This window comes from Lampetra fluviatilis, chromosome 57 (assembly GCF_964198595.1).
Source record: "Lampetra fluviatilis chromosome 57, kcLamFluv1.1, whole genome shotgun sequence".
Lineage (NCBI taxonomy): Eukaryota > Metazoa > Chordata > Hyperoartia > Petromyzontiformes > Petromyzontidae > Lampetra > Lampetra fluviatilis.
Window position 1 is genome coordinate 9,091,984 of NC_136331.1, and position 10,267 is coordinate 9,102,250.

Sequence of the window (10,267 nt, forward strand, 5' to 3'; positions counted from 1 at the left end):
CGCCGAGCGGTGGCGTGGTGATTTAAGCGCCTCAACACTACGAACTCCGGCGACGAGAGTTTAATTCCCGCTCACGGCCAATAACAGTGACAATTATCATTTAAACCGACCCCCCGTCCTTCCCTAGGTAGATTCAGCCTGTAAATGAGTAACCAGGTGTGGCTTGCAAGCACCGGCACTGGGGGCCAGGCGCGGTGCTAGCCAGCCACGCTCACGTGTGCTGCGTTGGCCTGAACAGTCGCTACGCTTCCGGCGCTCGTCCCCAGGGTTTGCGAAAGGCTACACTGGGGGACCTTTGTCTGCGTGCGCAGTGTTCCTTCATCCTGGGCGACCGGGCCGCCACGCCGCCGTCAGCCGCTCGCTCGCGGGAGTACGCGCACAACCTGGAGCGGCAGCGGAGCGAGCGCGTGGAGCGCGAGGGCCGGCACAGGGAGCAGCAGCGCATCCTCGAGCAGCTGCAGAGAGTCCAGCTGGCTCGGGAGTCCGTACCTGGCAGCCTCTCGCACGCACACGCGCGCACGCACGCATACGGGCACACGTGCACGCTACGCATGCTCACACGCGCGCACAAAGAAAAATATCCCCCATATAGCCTTAACAGACTCTTGGGGCAAGTACTTTTAGCGAGCACCTATGAAGGCCGACACCACACCTGACCGCCTTTGTCTCCCTAGTGGCGATGTTTACACACACTCATTTGAGGCTGAGTCGACCTCGGGAAGGCCCAGGACTAGTTCAGAGCAGTGGGGCAGCGGTTAGCGTGCTGCGCTACGATCCTGGCGACCCAAATTCGATTCCCACTCGTGGCCAACACCAACACCGGTGACGATTATTTGAACCGGTGGAGCGTGCGGTGCTGTGTGGTGGTGGTTTGTGTGGTCTTCTTCATTCCTCAAAATGCAGAAAGCAGTGCAGCAAAAATCCATGGCTGTTGATGCACTCTCCTCCAACCTTTGCCAGCTCGCACTCACCCAGGTGGTGAAGTACGCTCAAGTATCGTAAAAAATAACCCCCGCGACCAGCCTAAACCTCCCCACGCCAAACATCCAAAATGTAAATAAATAACATAATTTAATATTTTAATAAGCACGCATCGTTGGTAAACACACCCTGCTGTCACTCGTTCATCATCTAGAATTAATAGCTCCAACAAATAGGCGTCATTATCTGCCTTGTTCCCCGGCAAGAGGGCATGTTGACCCCACTTCAAACAAGTTGTGTTAGGTCCCACCACGTAGCGATGACTAGGCCCTGGGATCTTTGAGATGTTAACTACCTCGCCTGGTATACAGGAGGTAGTAGGTTCGATCCCAACCCTGACACCTGTGTATTTGGAGTTTGTATGCTTTCCCAATTGTCACGTGGATCTTTTTCTGGGTCCTTCAGTTTTCCCTCCACATTTAGAATCAACATGCATTTAGAGTATTTTACTGCTGTTGTAGATTTCCACACGATGATAAGCCACTTCATTGGGCTATCATTTGTGATCGCCAGGTCGCTTCTGAAAAAGAGCTACATAGCTCAGTGGGCCTTAGCTGGTAAAATAATTTATTTTACATTTTTAGCGTTACAATAAATCTCGCTACCGACTCAGGTCCCGATCCCCCTTTTGGAATGAGGATGTCCAGAATAATAAACACCTCCTCATTCGAGACCCAAACATTGCACACCTCCTCCTCCTGGCTTAGACATTCCTCCTCCTTGAAGACACCGGTGGTGGAACCATCAACCGCATCACAACACAACCCAACGATTGTTTCTCATGCACGTCAAAATATTTTATGCTTGTTCATATTTTTTTTTCCCAGCAGCCCCGAATCAACTCGGAGGGGAAACACAATCTAACGGCAGGAGATGTCTGACGAACGCATTCTGGTTAAGAATGCAAACGGGACGAGCAGCCGGGTCTCTTGTAGTGCTCTCTGCGTTGGCTGCCTTGTCCCCTGCTGCAGACTGGCTCTGGAGAGGGAGCAGATGCTGCAGAGCAAGGCGGAGGAGGCGCAGGCCTACCAGCAGGCCCTGGCGACTCAGGTGACCAGCGGCGGGCGGATCGACATTCGATCGATGCCGATACCGATCGATGGTGACGCTGCGGGTTGACAGTGCTGGTGATGACGAGCGATTGATGATGATCGATGGCGATGCTTGATAATTGACGACGCTAGTGATGACGAGTGATTGATGCTGATCGATGATGATTCCGATAATTGATGCTATTGATGATGAATGATGATCTATGATGCTGATAATTGATGATGCTCGTGATGAGTGATTGACGCTGATGATGAAGAGTGAGTGACGATAACGGACAGATGCTAACCCCCCCTCCCTTTTAACACGGTGCCCGCAGGTGCAGTCCAAGGCACTGGCGGCGGCGTCGCAGGAGAGGGGCGCGGCGGAGTCGGCGCCGGTGTTTGGCGGTGACGACTGGACGGCGCGGGCGCTGGAGGAGCGGCGTGAGCGAGCGCAGGAGCTGCGCTGCGAGCTCGCTGGGGAGGCGGCGCGCAAGAAGCGCTCCGCCGTCGTCTCGCAGCTCGCCGAGCAGCGCCGACAGATGGAGCTCCTGGAGCGCAACCAGCAGGAGTGAGTGCTGCCCCCCTGCGAGTGAAGCACCAAACCGTTTGTTCGTTGATTCGCACAAGCGCCGTGGTGACGTCGCATTTAAAAGCGACGCGCGACGGGTGACCGCCTTTGTTCAATGATTAGCCAAAATGCCGCCAGACAATGCGAGCCGCTGGCTCGCGAGTAGTCGTAACTCACCCCGCCCGCCCGTCACCTCCTACGTGAGCTCGGCAGGCCCCACGCGACTCAGTCGCCCGTCCACCGACTCGTTTTTTGGCAGGCTGGCGCGAGAGCACGTGACGCGGCACGCGCAGACGGTGGGCCGGAGGGTGGCCCTGCAGGAGGCGTGGGCCCTCAGCGCAGAGCTCAAGCGCGGCCGCAACCTCCAGCTGGAGACGCACCTCAAGTGAGTGGCGTGAACGCCGTGCCCGGGATGCCCTGTGGTGATTGTCTCCTGACGATGGTGAAGTGAAACGTTTTATGATTTTAGCCTTTGGTCTTCTTCTTCTCACTTGCGTGGGTTTTCTCGGCAGACCCAGCTGTCATCGTTGATGTGCTTCTCACAATCCTATATATATAAAACATTTCCAGTTAAAGCTCACTGAGCTCTAAAGCTCTTTTTGAGAAGCCACCTGGCCACAAATGATATCCTAATGAAGTGGCTTATCGCGTGGAAATTTAGAGCAGCCAAATACTCTAAACGCACGTTGATTCTAAATTAAGAGGAAAAAAACTGGAGTACCCGGAGAAACATCCACGCGACCATGGAGAGAACATACAAACGACAAATATACAACAGGGGCCAGGGTCAGGGTTGAACCCACAACCTCATGTATACCTGGCGAGGTAGTTAACATCTCACCACTGTGGCACCCGTAATCATGTGCTCCTGTAATTATCGGAACACTAAAAGTAATCTGCTTTTTTATGTAAAAATGTAATTCCAAGGGTAAATGTATTGTTAGGTGTATTTTGTATTACTTATGTTTTAAAAACCATTCTGGCGAAACAATTACATTAATTGGAGCACTTTATGAGATCTGCGTGCGTGCGTGCCGCGTGTACCGCGTGCGTCACCAGGGCTGGCGCGGGCCTCGTGCAGGAGCAGTGTGACAAGTACAAGCGCTGCCAGCAGTGCACCCGGCGGCTCTCCAACCGTGGGGAGAGTCACGTGTGGAAGGACTCGCGGTACTTGCCGGGAACTCGCATGATCCTCTAGTCCATGGTCACTCGTCACCTTCTCCTCCTCCTTCCCCTTTCTTCTTCGTCCTTTGTTTTCTTCCTTCTTCCACTTCTTCCTTCTTTCTCTTCTTCCTTCTTTCTTTTCTTTTCCTTTTCTTCTTCTTAGTCTTCCTCCTCCTTCCTATTGTTCCCTCCTCCTCCTTCGAAGCCGAGTGTCCCATTGTCACGTGGGGTCGGCTGCTCCACGAGCTTTATACTCTGGGCCTCTTTGCCAGTCGCATCCACCGTCCTCCTCTATGTAGAGACAGGAAACAACCTCGCTCGAGATCCAAACACAGTCGCATCTCCTTCTGGATTTGACATTCCTCCTCCTCGAAGACATCGGTGGTGGAGCCATCAACCACATCAGAACATCATCACCAGGCAGATGCACGCACATCTCCACAAATGGGAAACTTAAAGACAAAACCCACAGTATTTTTTGGTTGTTTCGGTAAAGTCACGTAGTTAGAAAAATAATAATAAAAAATGAAGTGCATACAAATAAAAAGAATAAAATTAAAATAATAAAAACAAAAAAAACACTAATGTAGACTGTAGCCTGGTTCTTAACCTCGGTGAGCGTACCGACAGTCTATAATGTCGACTGTAGCCTGGTTATTAATCGGAGTGAGTGTACTGGCAATATATAATGTAGACTGTAGCCTGGTGAGTAAGTTTGGTGAGTGTACTGGTAGTCTATAATATAGACTGATGACGACCGCTTGTGTTGCGATAGAAACGTCGTGGTTTTTTTTAATTTATAAAAAAAAATATTACTGAAAGAACCAATAATAAGTCTACATTATAGACTGCAGTTCGCTCACTCAGGTTAAGAACCAGGCTACAATCTACATTATAGACTGCCAGTACGCTCACTCAGGTTAATGACCATTATTCGCTTTATTTTTTATGATTATTTTTCCATCTACGTGACTTTACCGAAAGAACCAAGGAATATGAATTCCTGCAGTCACGAACGTTTTAAGTCAAAATACAACCCACAGTAGTTACATAGTGGCCATGCAACTCAAACTACGAAGCATATGGTAATCCGCTGTAGGCTTGTGACCCTTTAACGGAAGAGTAGCACAACTACACCAACTCTCTCCTGAAGTCATCTTTCGTCGTGGCCAGCAGACCTCGACATTGGCATCTCGCTCATGAAAATAATGTAATATGACATTTAGACCTATAGACTCGCATCCAATTACATGAATCGTAAATCTCATAGGGGGTCCATAGAATTAGAAAACTAACAACCTACAGACTCGCATGATCCACAGACTCACGTAGAGATAACAGGAGATCATATTCTATGGTTCTTTCGGGAAAGTAACGTAGATAGGTTCAAAGAAAATAACAAAATAACAAAAAACGACGTTTCGATCGCAACACAAGCGGTCGTCATCTTGTGTTGCAATCGAAACGTAGTTTTTTGTAATTTTTCTTTGAACCTATCTACGTGACTTTACCGAAAGACCCAAAGGATATGAATTCCTGCAGTCACAAAAGCTTTAAGTCAAGAGATAACAGGAGACTCGCATAGACTGCACGATTCACAGACTGAAGTAGAAATGCAAAGACTGACTCAGACTGACATGATTCGTAGACTTACGCACATACTCGCAGATACACAAACCTACATGATTCATAGGACTCACTAAATCCCCGTTGTCTACATCGCTTCTGCGATAGCATTGTATCTATACTCGTTGGCCTGTCGCCTGCAGCGTGTTTCATTCTGTGCTTCTATTGCATTCAACCACCAGGGAAGTTCAAAATCTGCAGGCCCTGCCCCTTCCACGCTAGGCCCCGTCCTTTCCTTGTTAGGCCCCATCCTTTCCTCTTTAGGCCCCGTCTCTTCCTCTTTAGGCCCCACCCTGTTTGTGTTTAGGCCCCCGCCCCTTCCCCCTGGGTTGGTTTGGGTCGTATTGGGGTGAGTGTGAGCAGCAGTCAGGATAGTTGGTGGGCAGGGGTCAGGATGGGTAGGGGTGGGTGGGGTCAGAAGGGGCGGGGCCAGTAGGGGTGGGTGAGGTCAAGAGGGGTGGGTGAGGTCAGTAGGTGCAGGGATGGATGAAGTCATTAGGGCTAGGAGTGGGTTTAGGTCAGGAGGGATAGGTGTGGGTGATGTCAGGAGGGGTGAGGTCAGGAGGGGTGGATTCAGTAGGGGTAGTGGTGGTTTGGGTCCCAAGAATTGGGGCCACTTCACCACCACGATGACCATAACCCCTCTGTGTGCAGCAATATGATAATAGATGTCTACAAACTTTGTGTCATCTTTTTGGGAGTTTATAGATTAAAAGATACCCCCCCCCATTATAATATCTGCTTTGGGCTGCCCCAATGGGCCAGCACTGCGCGATTCATGGACCCAGCAACCTGTGTTAAATTGCTGACCGAGGCTAAAATCGGTGGCGATCGAAATCTGAACCGGTCCTGTTTGGGCGCCATCTCCTTCACCACCCTGCACTGCCCAACGTGGTGAAGTATGGTCAAACAACTCCCACGACCGACGTGGCATGGAAAGGCCTCATGCCAGCAGTGCAATTGGCAAGTTGTTTATGGATTGAAAAGGCGGCCTGTCGTTGCGAAGCATCGTTCGTCACAAACGTAACCGATTTGGGGGCGGCTGCTACTTGGCAGCCGAGAGATGCCGGTGCAGCGGGCGGGTTTGTGAAACCCGCGAGCGTGTGAAAATGTTTGCCGTTGTCCTCTACGAGTACGCTCGCGGAATTGTTTACGGCGGCCTACTCAGGCTTCCCTCGTTGCATGCACAAGGCTCCATTGGCCAAAGATCCACAACCGCAGGCCCAACCAGGAAGAGAGTCGTGTAATTTTGCGGGTTTGGTATTCGTGCCATTCTCATGGGCGCAAGGGCCGTCGTGAAGGTGCAAAGGTTTCACAGATGGGTATAGTCTGCAGGCAGCGGATGTGTTTCCTTAGATGAATGCGCCTCTCGATCCGTACCTGGCCAGGTGTCTCAGCCGGCAGAGAGGGTGGCTCGCGACCGGGAGGTTGTGAGTTCACATTGTGGTTGGGGGTTGACTTGGCCCATCATTCCCTCCTTCCAGGGGTCAATAAAATGTTTATCTTTCGATTTAAAGCTTTCGTGACTGCAGGGATTCATCTTCTTGGTTCTTTCGGTAAAGTCACGTAGAAGGGAAGTAATAAAATAATAAAAAATAATAAAAATAAAACATAATAAAACAATTCTCACTAGAGAATTGTTTTATTATGTTTTATTTTTATTATTTTATTACTTCCCTTCTACGTGACTTTACCGAAAGAACCAAGAAGAAAAATGTTTATCACTTTGTGGGGAAGTCAACAGTGGTTGTTCTGGTGAGATACACTCTCCACCCCCGCAATAGGACCATGGAATTTACACCACTGGCTCAGGGGCTATAAACAGATGAGGACCGCACGATGCCCAGTTGCGCAGGAAATCCTTTTGACTTGACTTTTTTAATCAGGCGAGTCAGTTTGCTGGCTAACTTTTCTAATTTTTTGCAAAAAAAATTTGGACAGGGTGACGCCAACGCACACAATGGCCTCCTCCTCTCTTCCCAGTAACCTCACGGGATCTTAGGCGTGGGAACAGGGAGATATAGTGGTCGTTTTTTTTGGGTTCATGCTCTTACAGTATTAACCGGGACGGCCGCCGGGGTGCCTAGAACCGGGACCCTCTGCAATAAAGCGTAACAACGCACCCCCAAGGGCCTGGTCAGTCTTGAGACTCGGCCAGGGTGGTAGCCCGTATAACGATGATTCGATTGCGTTGGCTCTCGGCCTGATGGCAGAAGTTGCGGATATAACCTTCGAGAGCATGAACATATTAGTGTGTTAAAACAAATTACATTTCTCCTGTGACCTTAAAGATGGGTAAGATTATATATTTTTTTGTGGTTTATGTAATATTTCAATCAAATGCATATTGCACTGCTTATTCGATTAAAATAAAGTTGTCTGATCCTTAATACAATGTGATCCATTTACAGACACCCCACTGATTTCTGATGACCCTCTTGTCAACACCCGATTGGATGTTGTGACTGTAATGGCTCCGCATCTCACGGAGGAGAGCATCGAGGTTGGTTGGGACGTGCAGGGGGTTTGAATGGGGAGTGTTATTTTTCTTCTTGGTTCTTTCGGTAAAGTCACGTAGAATGGAAATAATAAAATAAAACATAATAAAATACTTCTCACGACGTTTCGGCCACAACGCAAGTATCCGTCCTCAGGTGAAGACCAGGTCTGTCAGGGAGACAGCGTCTGAATGAAACAGCGCCATGCTTGGAGCGTATATTTAAGCTGGGTTGGAAGGGGGGGAAAAGGGCGCCTTGACAAAAGAATTTGCATATCAAGAGGAATTTAGCATATTTATGGAAAATGCAGGTATGTGATTAGTACTACTTATGCCCGTGCATTATGCAGGATTAGCAGCATCAAAGGGAGGGGATATGGGAAATGCAGGTATGTGATTAGTACTACTTATGCCCGTGCATTATGCAGGATTAGCAGCATCAAAGGGAGGGGATAGGGGTAGCATTAATAAAGGGAAGGAGTGTTAATAGTATGTAGTTACTGCAGCTGAGGACGGATACTTGCGTTGTGGCCGAAACGTCGTGAGAATTATTTTATAATGTTTTATTTTATTATTTTATTATTTCCATTCTACGTGACTTTACCGAAAGAACCAAGAAGATGAATCCCTGCAGTCACGAAAGCTTTAAATCGAGTGTTAATTTATTTATGAAATCTAACTATAGATAGTCCCCGAGTTACGATGGTCCGACTTATGATATTTCGATCTTATGATGGCGATAGCAATACGCCAAAATAGTAAAATATTTAAAATTTCGCGCGGCAGGCAAACGCAGCAGCGTATGAAGTACGATACTGTACGTTAGGACGCTGCCGGGATGTACTGCATGCATCTCCCGCCTTGTGTGATGCCTCACTCTCACCAGCGGTCGACGGATTTAAGTTGTCTCGGTGTTAGCGCGTGTACTGTACCTTGTTTTTTTACTTTACATTTTACTGTGCAATACAGTATTGTAATTAATAAATACATACAGTATATAGTTTATACAGTATGGTACTGTAAATTGCTCTGTTTTGCTAAATTATCACCATTCTTTAAGACTCCTGGGTAGGCGAGGCCATCTTCGACTTACGATATTTTTGACTTCCGATGGGGTCGTCGTAACGCATCTCCATCGTAAGTAGAGGACTACCTGTACCTGTATATTCAACCATCTGCTGAGCAGAAAGAGGGTAATTAGTTATCAGTGGGGTGGAGATGGTTGGGTGACTTAGAGGTCACGAGGTCAGAGCACTGAGCCGGCATAACTGAGTTTCTGGGTTCGAATCCACGCGGCCTCCTCAGATTAAATCGGCTCTTCAAGTGTAGAGTGGAGGTCTCAGCCCAACGACTGGCACAAAAACACCCGTCGCATTAAGTTTGAATCTGGTACTAAATTCGCTCTCCGAAAATGAAGAACATAGTTTTTTTTACTCTTCACGTGACAGACCTCACCCTCGTATACGCAGAGCGCATTGGGAAAGCGATGCTCTCCATTGTATGTGGATCAGAGATCGCTTGAGGCGGGCTCTGTGATGTCCGCTTCTGTGGACCTTTCCCCAACTTTAAAGCGTCGCACCGCTCGGAGAGAGATCCGAACCGATTCAGCGTCCGGTGAAGCGCCTTCTGTGGAGCGGCCGGGATCCAAAATGTTACAATAACCAAAACAAATCAAGCGACTCAATGAGGTGTCGAATACATGTGTAATAACAGCTATCGTGGGTTCACGTGGGGGATTGGCTTGCCGGTCCTGCTTGTAGCCAATAAGGGTTGAGATAGGGAGTGTGGGGCCGGCGTGATCACGGCATGTCAGCAGGAGTGATTGGCCCAGCCAATTGGGACCCCAGCCAATGGGGATCCGGGTAAGAGGCGTGGTCCCGGGATTGACAGGGAACCATCGAGAACGGTCGAGATTGTCCATGGAGGATTGGCTGGGAGGACCACGTGACGAAGGGATTAAGAGGGAGAGAGAGGAAGGATCGAGGAGGAGTCTGGGAACTGAACGGGGGCGAGAGCCACGCGCGTACGGGGCTCCGGGTTCCACGTGCGCGGTGGGAGCTGGTGGGAGTCCGCTGACGCTACGTTGTCTGCCAGCAACGGAGCGTGTGGGAGCAAGTGTACCGTCAAGTGAAAATAAAGAGGACTGATTCCGAATCCGTCTCCGGAGAATTATTACATTGGTGTCAGAAGTACTTCTGCGACTGTTTGGACGATCGTCAAGATGTCCAAGCACCCCAGAAAAAAGAACCTGCCTGTGCCTCTATCGGAGGAGGAAGTCGAGACGGATGAAGATGAGCTGTTGGGAGCTACAGCCCCTATGCCGCCTGTTGAAGATGTATCTCTCGACGTCTCTCAGCGTCGACCGACGGCAGATGCAACCGCTGCAGGAACAAAAGA

The 10,267-nt window shown here is 49.3% G+C and overlaps 1 protein-coding gene across 1 annotated transcript in view; it reads left to right on the top strand.

The window, feature by feature from the left end:
* Positions 1-4,362, top strand: part of CCDC81 (coiled-coil domain containing 81) — a 37,434-nt gene extending 33,072 nt beyond the window's left edge. The window contains exons 12-16 of the mRNA XM_078880501.1: positions 312-481; positions 1,953-2,031; positions 2,351-2,583; positions 2,843-2,968; positions 3,643-4,362. Of these exons, the coding sequence (XP_078736627.1) occupies positions 312-481; positions 1,953-2,031; positions 2,351-2,583; positions 2,843-2,968; positions 3,643-3,781 (747 nt within the window). The 3' untranslated portion in view covers positions 3,782-4,362. The remainder of the gene's footprint in view (positions 1-311; positions 482-1,952; positions 2,032-2,350; positions 2,584-2,842; positions 2,969-3,642) is intronic.
* The last annotated feature ends 5,905 nt before the right edge of the window (positions 4,363-10,267 follow it).